The sequence below is a fragment of the Miniopterus schreibersii genome (genome assembly GCF_964146895.1).
Source record: "Miniopterus schreibersii genome assembly, chromosome: 8".
Taxonomy (NCBI): Eukaryota; Metazoa; Chordata; class Mammalia; order Chiroptera; family Miniopteridae; genus Miniopterus; species Miniopterus schreibersii.
In genome coordinates, this window is record NC_138109.1 from 3,828,287 (window position 1) to 3,848,273 (window position 19,987).

At 44.6% G+C, this 19,987-nt stretch overlaps 1 protein-coding gene across 6 annotated transcripts in view; it reads right to left on the reverse strand.

The window, feature by feature from the left end:
- Window positions 1–19,987, reverse strand: part of PRDM2 (PR/SET domain 2) — a 102,096-nt gene that overhangs the window by 52,768 nt on the left and 29,341 nt on the right. For all 6 annotated transcript variants that reach the window (XM_081145606.1, XM_081145605.1, XM_081145604.1 and 3 more), the window contains 2 exons: window positions 13,017–13,169; window positions 6,974–7,100 (listed from right to left, as the gene is read on the reverse strand). In XM_081145606.1, coding sequence (XP_081001732.1) covers window positions 6,974–7,100; window positions 13,017–13,145 — 256 coding nt within the window. In that variant the 5' untranslated portion in view covers window positions 13,146–13,169. The remainder of the gene's footprint in view (window positions 1–6,973; window positions 7,101–13,016; window positions 13,170–19,987) is intronic.

Here is a 19,987-nt window from a genome sequence, read left to right on the forward strand (position 1 = left end):
ATGCCTCGCACAGGTTTAATCTGGGTGGTTAAAAAAAAAAGGCTGCCTTCAGTGCCTACATCTTTTTCACTTTGAGAAACGAGTCAAGTTTTCAAATAACTCTTGCTTCCATGTGTCATTCAAGCTTCCCTAAACGATGTCACCCAGAGTATTAAAATCAACAGGACCAAGCTTCAGGACTGTGCGGACAGACAGGGAGCACCCTGTGCCCACCTGAGGCCGCAGCTCTCCCACACCGTTACCTGAGAGACCTGTCTTCGTTTCTAACCGGCATGATGGTGTTCTTGCGGTATTTAACTCCTCAGTTCTTTAGAGGCAACTTCAAATATAAAACTATCCTCTCTTCCCTGCATTTCCCCTATGAACATTTACGACCCATATTAGAGTAGCTTATTTGTAAACATAAATGTCAAACTGCCCAGGAAAGGAAACACTCAATGACTTTTAAAAACAGTAATTAACCTGCACTTCGGAAAAAACCTAGTATTCATACTTAAGAAGAGCACAGCAAATAGCTCTTCTACTTCAAATTACAACTGACATTTTAAAAATCAGCTATTTTGAACTCACTACAGTAAGGGCATTATTATTCTTTTACCTTTTAGAAACCGTAAGCATCATTGAACCTTTTTCTGTATGAGGCCTTCTTACCCTCTGCATAGGGACAGGCAGAGCACAGCACATTTCCTATTTCACTCAGTTATGTCTGAAGCAGTGATCAATCACAGTATACACTGGGATTTTTTAAGTTCATCCACTAAAATATGAGTGAAAATTTTGCAGAATGCTTTGGGATATTTTAGTTATTCCACATAATTTCCCTGTGAAGAAGGTTGTACCATAAGAATCACAGGCACAGAACAAAAATACTGACCAACTGATTTACCTAAATTTGGGGCAACTCGGTAGCAGCAGAATTAGAAAATTTAATCTGACTCCTACTGTTGGAAAAATACTAAAACTGTGCTTTCAAAAACAGACCACAACAGTAGCAGCAAACAACCTGGCAGGCAACCATCAGAGAGGGAATGCCCAATACTCAGCAAAGGCATCACTCAGCTACAAGGCAGTGAGAGCCATAAGAGGGAACAAGGACACCACCCACTCCAGCCTAAGGCGACACGCTCACAAGACACACAGCACTTACTGCTGGGGCCACATTTCCACAGAAACATCGCCACCTCCAACTGCCCCACACCCTGCTCCAGCCCCTCAAACAAGAACACCGGTGAGCGCCTGTGAGTAAGTGGACAGAGGACTACCCACCACACCCCCAGACAGTTTAGGGTCCGTCTGCCATTCATAGGCACCACGGCCAGGCCTCTGCCCTTCGGCTTTGGCCAAGGAGTCTGGAACAGCTGTCACTGTCGCTGCTATGAAAGGTGAGGAGATCAAACTCCATGGAAGCCCACCTGTTTTCTGTTTTATTATATGTGTTCTCTAACTGTAATTTTAAATGAAACCAGTGCTGTCGCTTCTACTGCTGTTGCCCTCCATGTGTGAGAGTGGACAGACTGCTGCATGTTCTGCAGAGGAAAAGGCATAGAAAACCTGGGTTCGAGTCCTAACTGACACTCACTTGGACAAGTTATCCAACCTCACTAATCACTTCCTCATTGAGTGCTGGCACAAACCATAGGGATGGTTCGGACACCCCAGAAGTACAGGCTAATTGGGAATGCCCTTGGGAGCTGCTCAGCACCACCCACGCTCATTACTGTCTGGCGACAGCTCCGCACACCCCTGCCAATGAGGCTCTGCATCTCCATCAGAATCTCTTGCCGCACCTATCTGTTTCTACCTGTTGTATAGCAGTGTCCTGTGACCTCTTGTCCCTGTGAGTTCTTCTTTCCCTACCTCATGCGTTGCTCTTTCCTTCTTCCCCTCCCTTCCTTCTCACAGTTCTTCCCCACTGCGCTCCACCTTGTGACCACAAAGCAGCATCACCTCCCTCCCAGAGGGCTCCTGCCCACCCCCTACCCACCTTGGAACCCACACACAACTAAAACACCCAGTTTAAGTCTGACTTGCATCAAGCTGCAATAAGATGGAGAAGCTCCCCCCTGGATAGCTGGGCCATCTCTCTAACGTTCCCTACCAATCTGGAATAAGTGCAGTGCCTGGCAGATATGGTCCAATATGCCCATTTGCAAAATTGAGTTTCATCATTCAAAAATAGTCAAGTGAGTTTCTAGGTGGCCCTCACTATGTACCATCCCAGCAATAAATCTCCCAAAATGCTAACAGTAACACCCAAATGGTCCCTCTTCCTGGAGTTCTCAGCACCTAGAACTTGACAGGGCCCATCCTGTGTCTTTCATGTCAGAGCCTCCCTGAAAAGCCACGGCCGGCTATGCACCTACAGTCATGGCATACTTCACACACATGCCCCAACACACACACACTTTATTAACATTAAAGACCTCTCTTGTTCATCTTGTTGGCCGGGCCCCTCACTCTCTAGAATGTCAATTCCACGAAAACAGGAACCTGTAACTTCAGCGCCCAGAATGGGGTCTGATGAAGACACAGCATATACTTAAGTAACTGGGGAGACCGCTCACACTCAGGTCTCTGACCCACTCAGTCCCTAAGGCTCCTGTTCTCTGCACGTCCTCCCTGCTCAAGGTTCTGAAATGTCCCTGTCCTGCCACCCTGTCTAAATGAAGATGCCCAGCCGGCCCACCCCAGAGCTCCCTTTCCCTTCTCTCAATGCCAATAGTCCTTTAGTTTGGCACTTTCTCCATAAACCACCTCACACCAAGGTATTTTGCACACGGATCCCTTACCTTCCTAAAATGACTACAAATTTCTATAGGCTTTGTCGCCTTTGGAGAAGAAAGAACTTCAAACATGTACAATGTTAAAAAAAATTGAGTGTTCGTCACAGTGCCAAGGTTTTTATTTGAATGATTGTAATTGTAGAGGCAGATGAAATATTTCCTTCTTAAGCTGATTATAATTTAACTGCTCTGTGGTGACTGAAAGTCACTAGATAAATACTATAAATGAGGTGGTACCCTCAGGGACTATCGGTTTTTATAAAGGATTACCTGAACCTGCTAAGTGACCTGAAGGAACTGTGTTCTTTGTAGTTCATACCGGTTTTCTTCTAAATTTTCTGTCTTCTTTACTGTCCAGCTATCGGCAATAAAGCTATTTGCTGCTGTAAGTAACTCTCCCTTTTTAATTTCCTCCTAATCTGCTGTGAACAGGAAAGTCAATGTTAGAACCAGGCCTACAAAAGTGTGAACTGGCACAGTGAGGCTCTGCCACGGGAAGGGAGGGGGAGACCCACTGCTTATTTTGCACTTCCACGGGTGCTCCATAAACACTGATTAATTAAACGAGTCACAGACTCAGTCATTCCTCTTCGAGAAACATGTAAGTAGCTGACATCTATGATCTGTCAGTGGTACTTACCTGGCCCAAGGAATCACATGCTACACAGAGCTGTTCTTTTTTCTCTCGTGTGCTCTTGACAGCAACCCTGTGAAGTCAGGCAGCACAAGGTGCATCCATGCTATGGCACCCACTTTTCAAGCTATGGGAGCTATATCCCAGAGAGGTGACATGATTTGCCCAGTCACGTGGTAGAAACCCAGGGGTCCTGCGTTTTTCATTCCTTCCACTAAGCCCAACTGTATAAAAAGCCCCTGTTGTTCACTCAGGGTAAAAGAACTTTAGGTAAGGCTCTTATGTAGCCAAAAGAGGGCAGGGCAACAACACATTCTGCTATTATGTTCTATTATATTTGAAAAGAACATTTGCCAACAGTCATTGTTTATTGCTAACAAGCAAATTCAATTTTTCACACTAACAAACAGGAGACGGAGACGGAGAAGACAGAAACACATCTAAATCTGGCCCTTCTATGTCACTTCACAGATTATAACCTTCCTATGGTTCAAATGACAATGACTGGAAACGCCTGACACTAAAAATCCCTCCCTTCCTCTATACCCAAAGTTTAATCTGTCCCACCCAAGGGACTTCTCATGTTCAATCTCATTACAGGGGCTGTTCAGATGCCTAAGAAGTTAGACTGAACTGCAAAACTGAGAATCCACAATTCTAGCTCGAAATGCCCAAGGTGTGTCCATCTCTGGCCCATGGCAAAACTGCATGCTCTTTGGTCAGAGACAATGTGAACTGTGTTCTCATAGCACTGTGTTCTTTTCCTTCATCACAGTTTGTGTGCATCTTTGTTTGCAAATCAACGAATATTTATTGGGGGCCTATTCCATGCCAACCATCTAGGCGCTGATCAGCAACTTACTGATTGAACGTCCGTCTCTAGACTGCAGGCGCCATGAGAAGAGTTACTGCTGCTTTTTTGCTCACCACTGTGGAACAACCTAGCAGAGTGCCTGGCTCAGGGTAGGGGCCTAACAAACAGTTGAATGAACGACAGAGACAGAGAGACACAGGAGAGAGAGAAGGGGCCACTTTGTATGTAAAGGAATTGGGGCTTTTCACTGCCCAGAACTCGCCTCATGATCCCCCAGTGATCTGACGAATTCTGAGAGGCATCACATGCATGCACAGCTGTAGGCACAGCAGCTGTCATGCACAGGAGCCCAGGCCCAGAACTATGCAGAATTCAGCCCTTTGTTTCTTCCTGCCCACCTCATGGCTAGAATGAAGTTAGGTCCACTGTCAATCTACCTGTCAGCTGCATGTCTTCAACATCTGGATTTCAGAAATACTATGTTAACATCGCTACTGACTGACATTTATGTTGATTTACTCACTGAAATCACTGCCTGAAAAGATATTAAATGTCTAGGGTCACATAGAAGTCCTACACAGAACTGAGTTCCTGTAAAAAGTTCTCCGTTTCAGGTCTTTGCAAGCTATAAATTGGCTTTCACAGGGTATTTAATTTAAAAACAAAAAAAGCTTGACTCATTATTTAAACTCTCCAAACTTTAGGTCGTAAAGTTCAAACAGGACTCTTTACCAGTAAGCTGTTCAAAACATACTAAGTTCCAAGACTGAGCCTCACCCAAGTATTTTAATTAAAACCTAAGATTCAGTGGGTTATATGCTGCCCTGAGTAGTTACAAAAATAGTAATAGGATAAAAAGAAATATGAACTACTTAACTTGACATAAAAACCCAGCAATTTAGGCAGGTATGAAAATGAAGATGTGTAAGTTCATGTATCAGTAATGAAACAAAAAGTTTATTTTCAGTCCCCCCCCCCAAACCCAACTAAATAAATAGATTTTAAAAATTAAGGGATAAATTAAGAAGAAAAGCAGAAAGTTATAAAATGTTCTAAATATGTATGCCAAAGAAGGCCAAAAAGAAAAGCCTTAAAGTGACATTTCCATTAAGCTCTGAATATGTTCAAATATGAGTTAGTTATGCTTAGTAGCAGAGTAAACATGTCCCTTTCCCCCCAAAACTCTAGCCCCTGCAAAGCACAACTTACGTGGAAAGGCTGGTGACATTAGTTATAAAAAAATGAACACTAAACAAAGGAACAAGTTGAATTATGTGAACACTCTGCAAGCAATTATGCACTATTCCTAATGTCAACCAAATCTCAATATCCAGTTAAAACACTAAAAAACAAACAAAAAGACACCTGGGAATTTTCTAGACTCTGATCATCTGATCAGGATCAAAGTATTTAATGACCTAAAACAGCAGCAAAATCAAGTTCAGCACATACAGAACATGTATTTAGTAAGAGGCCCACAAACTGTCCCTTTGATGAGTTAGTTGTATTCTCATGACACTGTGAAATGCAAAGAATATGTAATGGAAAAACCAAAAAGGACTTCTTGCCTACATTTCAGGTACTATTTTTACTTTTCCCAAAATCAGGTTTATGTTGTGATTTTATTTACAGCATGACTTCCACAACTCACTTTGCAATGTAGTGAGTGAGTCAAGGACAGACTCCTAAGCTCAAATGACTTCAAAAATTTACTTAAGACTAAGGTGAGGGGGAAAAAAAGTTTTATATTAGTAAGAAACTGCCATATTGTGCCTTGGCACATACTCAAACTAGGTTCTATGAAAGATTCACGAATTCACATTAAAATTCCTTTTTAAAAAATCCCAACAACGTGTCAAAATGCGAGCTAGAAATATGATATCCAACCAAACGATTTTCCTACCCGGAAACTGTCCCCTCCCTTCTGGAAGTGTGACTATGCTTTACCTTGGTTTGAAAACATCATAAAACAAAACTATTGGAGTTGAGTCAAAAGTGACAAAACAGCACGCTCTTCACCTTCCATTTTGTTAATGGCCTAATTTCGGGAAGATGGGCTGTGCGAAGACCTTAGCCCACCCCTAAGTGTTGCCATCTTGCGTGGCGCCGCGTGGAGTGGGTGGGGTGGCTGGGCCCGGCCGGCAGAGCACGGGCCCGGCCCGCGGGAGGAGGGGGCCGGCGAGCCAGGGCCCGGCCCTAGTGAGGCAGAGACGGGCCGGCCAGGGCCGCCCGCGCTGAGCCGCAGTGTCCGGCGGCCGGCCCGCCGCGCTCTCTGTCCTCCCGGGGACACGAGCTCCGGGGCCGGGCCGCAGGGCGCCCGGCCCTTACTGCGCTCCCGGGTGGACACGAGGCCATCGGGTCTGCGGACCTGGGAATGTCACTGTCGAAACATTTCATGACGCGTTCCTGGCAAACAGCGCTAAAAGCTAAGGATACGCCGGAGCGCGGCTCCGGGGCACCGGCTGCTGCTCGCGCCGCAAGTCCGGCTATGCCGAGTCCCGAGCGCAGTGACAGCCGGCCCGCGGGCAGCGCCGGGGTCCGCGCTTGCCCACACCCGGGTTCCCAGCCCCAAGTTAGAAAACAGCCCGAGCGGCGTCCGGAGCGGTGATTCAGCAGCCGCCCGGGGGGGTCGGCTCCCCGGCGGCGGCAGGTCCCAGAAAAGGTCACTGAGAGCGGCGGGCGCCGCCCCAGCCAGGACCCGGCGGCCTGGGGCGGAGGGGAGCGGGCGGCAGCGGCTCCTACCTTTCCTGCTTTTCGGGGAACTCCGCTTGCTCCGGGCGCTGGCTCGCTCTTCCTCAATCGCAGCTGCTATCTCGGGGTTGTCTTCCCCATTGTACCAGACCAGGAGCTCCTCGCCCGGCGCGATTGGCTGCGGGGAGAGAAGAGACAGGCGCCGAGCCAATCAGAGCGGCGGTTGTTGGCGGGCGGGGGCGGGGCGGCGAGCGGAGGCCGCCGGCAGGAAGGGCTCCCGAGCCCGGCGGCAGCGGGCTGGGCGCCACGGGAAGGGACCCTCTGCTGGAGGGAGGACCTCACTCCGCCCGCCTCCTCCCACGGTCGAGGCGGTCGTGGATCCGACTAGGAGCGCGCTTTAAACTCAAAGCTGCCCTGTGCTGCCCTGGCTTTCTGGTCAAAGCCTCACGACTACCACGCAGAAGGAAAAAAAACAACCCGGAACCATTTTGCGCACAACATGTAGCTGATGAGAAATTTAAAGCACAGCTGGGAAGCGCTGAAACCCGCTACCAGGCAGGGCTCCGGCCCGGGAGCCCAGCGCGAGGACGCCCTAGGCCGGGGTCAGCCTGAGCGCCCTCGCGGGCCGTCCTGGCGGCGCTGCCGCTGCGCGGTCCCGGGAGCCCGGCCGCCCCGGCCGCCGCGAGTTAGGGACCGTCTAAGGCGCCTCGGTGGCGGGCTGTGCGCCTGCGGAGCGATCCTCAGCCCGCGGCAGTGAGGGCGCCTCGCCCACGCCCCTCGCACCCAGCGAGCCCGGAAAAGATCCCGCTCCCCGGGAGTGTCAGAAATGGATCTACGGACATCTGTTCAAACGCTTCTCGGAGGACGGCACTGGCGCGTCCACCTGACAGCCTGGAATGACACGAGGGCCGAGGAGTCCGCCGACACGGGGACGGGTGGGTGAATAAGGAAAGCCCTTCCTTAAGGCGGGCCCCAACTACCAAAAAGAAACAAGAGGCGGGCAAACGGGGTAAATGGTGCCGGAGGGAGACTAGCCTTTGGAGGGCAATATACAGATGCATGACAGGGCTGCACGCCTGAAACCCACATGATTTTATTAACCAATGCAACCAATACATTCAGTTTAAAAAAAAGATGGAATTAGCAAGTATGACAGTAATAACTGACTCAGGCAAGAATCATCAGCGGATGCTAAAACTTGTAGGTACAATTTTGAGGAGTAACAGAATATTTGCAAAGTCTCAAAATACCTCCCCCCAAAACATTTACTTATCAGAAAGGGAAGAGGGGCATCTTTGTGATGAGCTTAGCCTAGGCGCCTCCACACCGTGCACGGGAAAGCACACGGCAGCGCCTCTGGAGATGCCGCCCGGCTCGAGTGAATGTGATCCAATCGTGATGAAACACAACAGAAGCCCAGACGGTGGGGCATCCTACTAAGTAACTGGCCAGGTCTGGCAAAACTAAAGGGTATAAAAACAGAGACCGAGGTACTGTCCAAACTAAGGAGACTGATAAAAGACATTATAACTGAATGCAACTGAGTTTTCTTTCCCTGTAAGGACAAGATTGGAACCACTGACGGAATCTGAATGGATTAGCTAATAGCCTACCTACCACCTCATCAGCACCCTGATTCTGATCCCTGCACCATGGGTTACGGAAGAGGAAGCCTCTATTTGTGGAGCAGAGGGAATTCCACCTAAGAGGTCAGCTTAGAAACAACATAGTTCCTAACTTCCACATACTTTCTAGACAATGCCCTTCAAAGAAAATATTTTGTTTCATTCTCTGCAAAACTCAAGTTTTTATATAGTTCAAATTTTTAAATATCCTAAATTCTTTAAAACAAGCCACTGTTTCCTTTGATTCCCCCCCAAGGATGGTTAAAACCTGCTATTCTCTTATCTTTAAGCTGATGTATTATTTTTTCCCTTCTGAGTCTGTTAAACCTAAACCCCAAAAAACTAACCTAATACGTAGAAGATTTTAATGAGTTAAAATAGCCATTACAGATATCTTTTGGCACTCTGATGAGCTCATCTGTTTCTGCTGAAGGAACAGGCTTTTTTATTTAAATAAACCATTTATAGTTCCAAATGTATAGTTTACTTCTCTATTTTTTGTTAAGTGACATATTTGTGAAATGGTGGCATCGTAAAATACTTGAAATGATTTAGGGTTCACAGGATTATGTTAAGGCTTAAATAAAACCAAAGTTAAAAAGAACATGAAGGGAGAGAACAGCGTATTCCCAGTTTATGCCTAACCCGAACAGCGTGGCCAGAGCACTGGGTGAAGACACCGTGGCACGTTTTCCTGGTACCTCCCCGGCTCAGCTTCGGCTTCGGCCGCCAAGCACTCCAGGCTTCTGAGTGCACCACCTGTGCTACCTGTGCTAGCAACTGGGTCACGTTACTGTCAGCACAAACTCTTTACTTCAAAGCACACAATATAAAAACACAACAGCCCTGGCTGGTGTGGCACAATGGTTAGAGCGTCAGCTGTCGTACTGAAGGGTCAAGGGTTCGATTTCCAGTCAAGGGCATGTTCCTGGGTTGCAGGATCAATCCCTTGCCCTAACCTGTGCAAGAAGCAACCAATCGATGTGCCTCACATGCATGTCTCTCTCACATCCATGTCTCTCACGCTTGCTCTCTCCCACCCCCCCTTCCCCTCTCCCTTCCACTCTCTCCAAAAATCAATGGAAAAAATATCCTTGGGTGAGGATTAACAAAAAAATAAAAAATAAAAATATCCCAGAATCTGTTTTACCTCAACCTAATATAAAATCTCTGGATGGCTAATGAGCTGGCAAATAGCTAGATTAAAGCAGTGTGATTTGTTAGCTACTGAATGACCTTCAAAATTGTCAGCAACTGAGTGATTACTGTCTTATTGACTATATACTTCCCAACTTCATATTAAAACAGCTACAAAATAACAGACCTTCATGAAGAGGAAAAGAATCTCTCTTTTTAAATCAATGACTTTGCTTCCGTAAGTTTTTTCTTTTGTACTGCTTGGCACATTTAACATTTTCTAAGTCAAACTTCAGAATAAAAGAAAACTTTTGTTCTTAAACAGGGAATATAAACCTGCATTTAAAAAAATAACGTCAAAAGTCTGAGCAACCACTTTTTTTATATATTGTATTTTGATGTTTAACCAAAAAATAACCAGTAAAACAGAAAGACTTTAAACTCTTCCAGCTTTTCCTCTGGGTTCTGACAGGCTAACATAACCAAGCACACGCTCCTCTCTAAACACCAGTAAATTTTAACAGGCCAGATAGAAAGAGGCAAGGGTTCCAAAGATACTCCTGATACTAGGTCAAAATAAAACTCCAGAATTACAGGAACACACAAAGCAAGTCCACGCTTCCCCCCCTACAATCTATTCCCCAACATGACCTTTTAAAAGTCACAGGTCAGAAGCCTCAACTCTTGAATGGGTGAACAGAAGTGAAGACTAAAAACTTGACTTCTTTCTCCCTTCTGACCGCTAGGCCCCACCTGATCTGGCCCCTGCCTGCCTCCCAACTCATTTACCTTTCCTCCCCTTGCTCCAGCCATAATGGCCTTTGTTCTAGTCCTTAAAAAAAAAAAATCTAGCTTATTCCTGCTTCAAGGTCTCTGCCTCAGTCAGGGCCTCTCTTCCTGACTGCTCTTCCACAGAGCTCTTTCGGTGGCTGGTCATACATGCCAGTGGGAGTTCATTATGTCTGTGTTCCCTGACCCACCAGGGCTCTCCCTCCCTAGCCTCTCACATTTTATCGTCTTCAAAGCACTTAGCATTATCTGACACTGCTGTTTACTTACTCGCTTACTTACTATCTGCCTTCTCCCCCATAAACTGGAAATTCCATGAAACCAGAGATCTTACCTGTTCTGTACACTACTATAGAAGACTACCTAGTGCAAACTAGACAACAAATATTTGTCAAACTAATGAAGAAAAGAATGAATGGATAGCAGGCTAACAGTTAACTTTCAGAAATTTAAACTACTTTTTAATCGTACCACAAACAAAACCAGTGCTGGGATTTTCCAGTTATCTGGGTGATGGCTGAGAACGGGACACAGAGCCCAGAAGAGCATCACATGTAATTTATTTACAAAATCTAACCCCAGAAAGCCTAATCTGTAGTTAGATCCTCACTACTGAGAAATCTGAAAGGTCTTGCGCATACCTGAGCAAGCATCAAAGGTGACTGGGGAGGTGCGCAAAGACCGGAACAGTGCTCTTCAGGTGAAGATGGTAAATAATAGCAGCAGGGTAGCTAGCTAGCAACTCTGAGGACTTGGGCTAGACTAGGAACGCTTCACAGAGCCTTACACGTAGCACCTTGGTTAATCTTCTCAACAAATGTATGTATTAATTTTATCATTACCTCCACTTTTACAAATGAAAAAACTAAGACACAGAAAGTTGAACTTCTCGGGGTCACATATCTAGAAGCCAAAACCCGCTCACAAGGCAGTTCGCTACAGTTCCCACCCTTAACCATGACACTGTACCACCTTGCCAAAAAAGCCACTATCATTGAGTCAGCACTTACTAGGCCCGAGAGCTCTACCCGTCATCACCTATGAAATCACCATCATTGCCCTATTAAGTCGATACTATTATTATCTGTATCTTATAAATAAAGGAACTGAGGCACAAAGTAACTTGCCTAAGGTTATACAGCTGGTTAAGTTACAATGACTTACTTGGGTCACACAGCAAGCTAGGCTCTAACCCAAAGTCTGGCTTCAGAGTTCATTCCCCCAAAATGCTCCCTCTCCCTGGGAAGCTCCTTTCTACTCCCTTGATTGTCTCAGGCTCATCCCCTTGCTGGTACTTCATCTCTACCATGATTCTGCCTCACTGATTCAACCAGATATAACTCTCACTTTAAATAAATCTCAGAAACACAATGAATTCTTGAATCAAATTTTGAATCTAATTTCAAATTCCAGTGTAACAAAATTGTACAGTAATAGCTTCTGGAAAATCATGCTATTACAGCACAGCAAAAAGAAAGTGAGATGGTTGGATAAGTTTTAAGTTAGAAAGTACAACAAAAATATAATTCCTGTCCTGGCCAGTTTGGCTCAGTGGTTAGAGTGTTGGTCTGCGGACTGAAGGGTCTCGAGTTCAATTCCAGCCAAGGGCACGGACCTAGGTTGCAGGCTCCATTCCCAGCCCCAGTCGGAGCATGTGGGGGACAACCAGTTGATGTGTCTCTCTCACATCAGTGTTTCTCTCCCCCCCCCCCCACTCTCTCTGAAAATCAATAGAAAAATATCCTCGGGTGAGGGTAAAAAAATGACATTTTTAATGGAATCCGTGAATAAGGAGAAATTGGCCTTACAGCATTTTTAGCAAACATATCTATTCCACAGAGCAACAGTCATCTATCTTTAGAGCCTTGAGACTCCGCCTTTGGGAACATGTCCATGCATGACGAGTGCAGATGTGCCTTTGGAGAGACGTTGATGAGACAAAAAGGCTTGCTTGCTGCAGAAACGCAGCCACACTCGGCACTTCCTAATACTAACTTCCCAATGTACTCAGTGACCTCGACCTCACCGCAAACCCTAAAAAATGACTTTCCTCTCCTTTCCATCTTAACAGTGAATGTCTCCAAATAAATATTTGGCAGAAGAATCATGTTCTGTTTAACTCCTATTCTGAATAAAATTTAGGGAAAGCTAATCCAAGGCTACATTACACTGAAGACCAAGACTGTGTTTTCAGTCAGCACAGAACCACCATAGCTACCGGTGCTTTCCTACAGTTGTATAAGTCGGCCCGTCAGTTCCTAATGCATCTGTATCTCAGGAGGAGGAAAGCAGCTGCCACATGCTTAACTCATCAGTACCTATAAAGATGCAGCATGGAATTAACACGATCTTCGCGCTTTAGTGCCCTTATGCACATGAAGCAGTGGCAACTGGATATTTAAAACAGACGTTTCAATGTGCTGATGAACCACTTTCAAATATAATCCTTTCAAGGTCTGCAGAGCTGCTGTCAGACACGACTAAGGACAGTATTTGCAAAAATGCATGCAGTGCAACGAACAGAGACTAAGTCTAACTCTTACCTTTAAAGTTTTATAGTAAATAGCCCTGTTGATTTCCAGTGGAAATAAATTTTGCTCTTCTCCTGAGCAAGCCCAATTCACATATCGAAGCCAGTTCCCCTTCTCTGGATCAGTGGCGTCAATGCACATCCATCCCAAATTCGGGTAATACACCTTGGGAGGGGGAAGAAAATACCTTTGTTAAAATGGCAGCATCTTTAAAATGTTTCTATTTTCAACTTTTAAGACAATTCTTTTTCATTATATGCAAACACTCTAGAAAGGAATTCACAGAAACAAAATAAATAAGCAATAGAGGAAAGAAAAATAAAAGATGAAAACTAAGATCCACAAGTGTAATCCTCATTAGTTATTTTTCCACCTGGGCTGGTTTGAGCAATTTTTTTCTCCTAAACTTGAAGAGATATATAGTAAATATGCTGAATGATCTCCAAATGCTTTGCAAATGTGTACACAAAGACAAGTGACAGTGCTGATCCCTGAAAACAGAGTTGGAAGAATGGGCTAGCAGCACCCAAACCCCTGAGCTTTCTGGGTTGCGGTGCACATTGCCCAGTGTTGCATGCTCCACGCTCAGCAGGTCCCTTTACTGCAGGGCTGACAACTTCAGTGAGTAAACAGGTAGCATTAGCCTCCCAGTGGGTGACAGGGTATGATGCTTCTGCAAACTCAGCTCACCCCTAAACCCTTCCCTACCGAGGGCACCTGTCAGGATTGAGAGGCTATGAAACATAATCCTGGGAAATAACAGCATCCCTCCAAAGAAAGACCAAAAACCCACCCCCCCTTTCAGGAGTCAGATCAAATGTACGCTTGCAAGAAGCTTCCCTGGTCACCTGTCCAATCTCAGTCAATTCTTCCTCCCAGATGCTTCCAGTACTTAACAGTCTTCCTTTAAAAGAAAATCTATTTAGCCACTATTTTAAAACTTTATCTCTGTATATACATATATACATGTTTCACTCCCCCAAACTAGACTGTAAAACACTTGATTAGACACTGGAGTAAAATTACAGAATCAGCTGGTGACAGACCTGTTAAAGGCAAGGCAAATGAAATGAGGCTTTATTTCCTCTTTAGGAAGGCGGGAAGAGCCTCCTGCTCCCATTTCTCCCCCACAGACACAGCGAGACTCCCACCCCTCACTTTCTCTCCCTCCACATTAACTCTTCTTTCCTGCAGTCTTCCTCCGGAACAAAGCTCCCACTCTCCACCCTCCACTCTCTGGGCACGCCTCTGCCTGGGAGTCTGACTGCCAGGGGCTCACTCACCTACTGGACACTAACCACACTTCTCCTCTGGGTGTCAGGTGCCAGGCGAAATGCTACATGCTTCCCGCATTAGCTCACCTAACCCTATGCAGCAGATTCATTACCATCTCTTCTAAACACAACAACACTGAGGATCAAAAGTTAAGTGATTTTCCCAGAGTTGCCCAATTAGTTAGTAGTAAAGATGGGCTTAACCCCAGGTCTGCTTGACCTCTGCTTATTGGCCCCTTCCCTAACCTTCCTAGTTACAACTGCAAAAAAAAATGGGCCATTCTACTTCTCAGAGAAAATCATTATCAATATTTATACTTATTTAGTTTCAGATTATTTATTTCTTCGTATATTCGTGTCTGAAACAAAAATGGTATTATGTAAGCCATACTCTGTAAATGGCTTTATTCAATCATCAATGTATTGTGACTACCTTTTATACTAATAATATATTTCCACGACTTTTGCTTATCTTTGTTTTCTTCTAATTATAGAAATAATGTGTGCTTATTAGAAAAATTCTTAATACAGAAATACCTAACAGAAAATAATAGTTTCCACATAAGCCTCTTCTCCACTGATTTAGTATAACCTCTAAGTAAACAAGGGAAATGTGTGGGGAGAGCAAGTTAGTCTTCTGAATGAAAATCTAAGCTTGCATGAAGGCAGCCATGTGCACCACTGAGCTAAAACACAGCTCTTCCTCCTTCCATCGTCACCACACATCTATTACACCTTCAGGCTGGGAGAGTGGAGACCGTGGAGAACCAACGACAATCCCTTCCCTCCAAAGGCAATGCAAAGGCAGGTGAAACTCGCACCCCAGCTCAAACTCAGCAAATGACAGGTAACAAATCGACTTCCACATCTCTATGATGACCAAGAAATACTCCACTGACTTGATCCAAAGGAAAAAATTTCCACATAATCAATACTTTTTCCCAACCTGGCTTATAAAACAGCCCCTTTTAACACAGCAAGGGTCCTGACTATGTGCTGCGCACCATGGAACACTCTTGACACGTTAACTTCCAAATGGGAATTCCCCACTTGGACAGAGGGGACTGAAGGAAGGGAGGCACCTCTATGCCAAGCACTGGGCTAGGTGCTTTACATAAACACCCTTCACATGGATGGTTTCAGGCTGAGGGAAGTCTTCCATTCCCCGAAACCAGCGCCCCAGGGTTAGACAGAGTCTAAGTCAGGAATCCACTGGATGCCCCTCCTGCTACGGCTCTAACACAGTAGTGATGGAGACGGGCCTCTCCTGGGGTCCAAGCTCCATTCCAATGGCTCTAGTCTGTCATAGTGCCTGAGGCTCCTTTTCATCTTTATTCCTCCGGGGATCTAGCTTGTTGAATTTCCAACATTATGATCTACACACCATTTCCCACTCCCCCTGTCTGTTCCTGGAAGACAGACAATACCTAATTATGTTTTCATTTGTTTCGGCTGTCAAAAGGACTGGGGGGGGGGGGGTTCACTTCTCCTCTAGCCCAGCTTGCTTAGCATTTACTTCCAATGCATTTCCATATAAGTACCTCAGAGTGCTTCTAAAAGTCAATTCCAGGTCCACCATAGTATTCTAATTTATTGTTTCAAAATACAGCCCATACCTTCTGACATTAGAAGAGAAATAAATTCTAAGCGAAGATGAACACTGGTAATCTCTTAAAAGCATAAACTACCAAAACCTGTTTTTGTCTTCTACATGATAATTTCATTCTTCTTTGATGTTCAGGGTCAAAGTATTTATTGAGCCAGCAACGTCCGTATCAAGTAATTTCATATACATAACCTAATCTGTAGCGAAGCAACTCTACCAGGAGCTTGTTATCCTCATTTGAAAGTGATGATAAAGGAAAAAAATTATTTTAAAAATAACATTAAAATGTTCTCATTATAGACATCATCTCTCTACCCATTTTAGCTGAAATGCAGTTCTACTTCTTCCCTCCACCCTCCTGGCCCAAAACTGTTGCCTGAGTAACACGCAAACAGAAGCGGGCGCTACAGTGCCCATCTACAACGATGCAGGGAGACCTATTTAAAAGATGAACAATACTGGGTTTTAAAAAGCTAATAAGAAATATGCACCCATGATACTTATGTAAATTTAGTACAATCCTTCTAAAGGTCTGTTAGGGAAAATTTACCGAAGATTAAAATGTACGAAGTAACTTCTGACTTAACAATTATACTTCTAGGAATTTACCTTAAGAAGATAACCAGACAAGTCAGTAAATACGTATACAGAGTGAGTTCTGTATCTGAAGAATTGTTACTATCATGAAAAAGCCTGGGCCGGTGCTGCCCAGTGGTCAGAGCATCGGCCTGCGCACTGAAGGATCATGGGTTCAATTCCTGGTCAAGGGGGCACATACCTGAGTTGTAGGTTTGATCCCTGGCCCTGGTCGGGGCGTGTGCAGGAGGCAACCAATAGATGTGTCTCTCTCACATCGGTGTTTCTCTCTCTCTCTCGCTCTCCCTCCCTCCCTTCCATTCTCTCTAAAAAAAAAAATAAATGGAAAAAATATCCTCTGATGAGGATTAACAAAAAATATATACATGTCATGAAAAAATTAAAACTATTTAAATGTCCAACTGGTTAAACAGTGGAAAGTACAACAGAATTCTAAGCAGCATAAGAAATAATGATGTAAACAAGTATTTGACACAGATGAATCCATAACATACTGAAAGAAAAAGGCATGTTACAAAACTACGCGTAAAACTACGCGTGCTGCTTGACCACCACCAAGAGTGAGCTCTAATGTAAACCAGGGGCTGCAGCGATACGGATGTCAGTGCCGTCCACGGACTGCAACCCATGAAGCCCTCCGGTACAGGATGCTGACAGTGGGGGAAGCTGGAGGGAGGGGGAGGTTATAAAGGACTCTGTACTTTCTGCTCAATTTTGCTGTGAACCTAAAACTGCTCTAAAAAAGCCTATTTTTTTTTAAAAAGACTTATTAAAACAATTCAAAAGTTCTGTCCGTCAGAAGCAACCTGAGCCCCATAGAAGTGACTTTGCAGGGCTTTCACCAGAGGCTGTTTCAGAATCCCGCAGACTGCTCAGCGGGTGTGGGGTGGTCAGGGGCATTCATTACACGAAGGCCCGCATTTCACGGGCTAGCAGTTCCCCACCAGAAGCTGATCAAAGGATGCGACCCTCTTTGGAGAATGTGACTATTCTGTGCACTCACCCTGAGGATACTCTACTGTTTCTTCCTGTTAGTTCTGATTTAATAGAATGTTTTCGGTGAAAGCTTAAGAGGACTTGAGACTGCGCTAGATAATCAAGGGCTCAAGAAAAGCAACCTAACAGTGTCTTTGATTAGCCTTAAAAGGGAGTTCGAGCTGGGGCAACAGGCCTGGCTGCTAAAGGATACTGTTTGTAAGGGGCTTTAGTTGAAGAGCCAATGCCGGGGATGAGACTGCATTCGCAGGAGGCACTCTGACTGATGCCAGTCTGAGGATGAGGCCACGGGTGAACTAAATTAATGGACAAATACTGCATTTCACCTGGCTTATTTCCTCTTTATAAGAAGCACATGATAATTTATGCCTCCTTTACTTTGCCAAAAGCCACTCCTTCACGTATATCCTATATACCTATTTTTAACAGCAAAAGGGTCAGAGTTTCTGTAGGAATATATACCTTTGTAGTGCAAACTATCTGAATGAAATCCAGATTTTTTTTCCTTTTTATTGAATTTATTGCTGTAACACTGGTTAATAAAACTATATAGGTGTCAGGTGTACAATTCTGTAATACATCATCTGTATATCACACTGTATGTTCCCACCCCAAGGCAAGTCTCCTTCATCACCACTTATTCTCCCCTCCCTCTTCTACCTCCTTCTACCCCCTTTCACTCTGGTAATCCCCATACTGTGTCTGTGTATACAAATTTGGCTTTTTGGTTTTTTTGTGGGGGGGTTTTTGCTTAATCCCTTCATCTTTTTCACCCAGCCCCACAACCCCCTCCAGATTTTTTTTTTCAACTGCAGGAAGGAGAAGCCAGCCCTGACAAAAACTAAGTCTTTAAACCTGACCCACAAGAACTGGCAATGTCATAGGAGTCACAAACTGTGGTAGTATGTAAGCGTAAGTATCTTAAGTTAACATGAGAATGTTTAATGGGTTTATAGAAGTCGAGTCTCTAATAGGCCATGGTTCCGAATCACCACTTTCACCAAGCTACTATGAATTCACACTATGAATTTGTATGAATTTCAATACAAATGAAGCTTAATGGACAGAAGGCACCATTAATAATTTATACAACATGCCCACAATATCAAACTGCTATGCTGGGTAAAATAGGTGCCATAAACTTAGATGCAATGAGTGGCATTTGTTCATGCTTAGCATTCTACACACAGAACTAGAGCACACGTTTCCTGGGTCCCTGACATCCTCACTCAGGTGAGTGCTAACCTGGAAGAGCATATTTGTTAATTTCCCTTGGGAAACTTCAAAAATTAAAAATGTAGTTTGGAGCATAATTTTGTAATGAAGACATCTGTGATCACTCAAATGCATTTTAATAGCATTTTTTGGCTGGGCAGTTCTTCTACAAATACAGTACTCTCTTACCTCAAAAGTGGTGAAATAGCATAATGTAATTATTCTCAGGGTAAATCCTCATTTCCTAAAGCCCCTGGGTTTACTGTCATTAGATTTATTATAATGGATTCACAACAAAGAAACTCAAAATTACTAGGAAAAACTGTTAGAATTTTCAAGTTGAAACACTGCTTACAGCACTGGAAGACAGCAAGATACTCCAAACGCACAAATGCCACAGAACTTCTTGAAGAGTGTCCAGCCATCTCCTAGGCATATTTTAATTTTAGGCTTTTACATGTTTACCTGTGAAACATGTGATCCATTTTAAGACAATCTGGTAGGAATGCTTTTCCTCTCCACCAAAAAACTTCACCTGCTTTGAAAAGGAGTCACACCACTGAGTTCCTGTCAGGACGGGAGGAGCTTGCAGGAGGGACTTGATCTGAACTAAATTCCATGTAACTGGTGAATTCACATGCAACTCTTCAGGAAACAAAAACAACGTATTTTGTCCTCACAGCTATCTCAATTTATTTATTCTCTCCATTTTAAAATCGAGGGTTTTAGCCAGAGTCACAAAGCTCAATGTAGGATATGAACCAATGAAACATCTTTAATTGCTTCCCTGTCTGTAGGAGACGTGGGTTCTAGTTCCGCATCGGCACCGCACTCAACATCTGGGCCCCGCCAGGAGGGGCAGTTGACCTCTCCTCTGAATGGCTTCCCCTCTGCAAGGAGGGTGTCCATGTTCTGCTCTGTCTTCCAGGATTGTTGGGAGAACATGAAACGAGCCGAGTATGAGTCTTTGAGAAGTTCAAAGCACCATATAAATGTGCCGTGTGCTAGACGCATTCAACTCTGAATAGCCCAGCAATACGGATGGCTTTCTAAAATACAGAGAGGGCCTCAACTGTTTTATTTGTGGCCACCTTGGGGTGTCTTTTATGGTGTCTATTTGGAAGCCTGTAAAGTGACAGACGAAAGTCTTGGCTACAACACAAACACCCTGAACGAGGCAATGTAAAGAGTGGATTTGACATTTATTGTTGAGGACGGCCAAGCAGTCTCAAAATACAAATGTAAACTGCAGTCTGTATCCAAGGAAACACTTCTCCTCCTTAATAAAAAGTCTT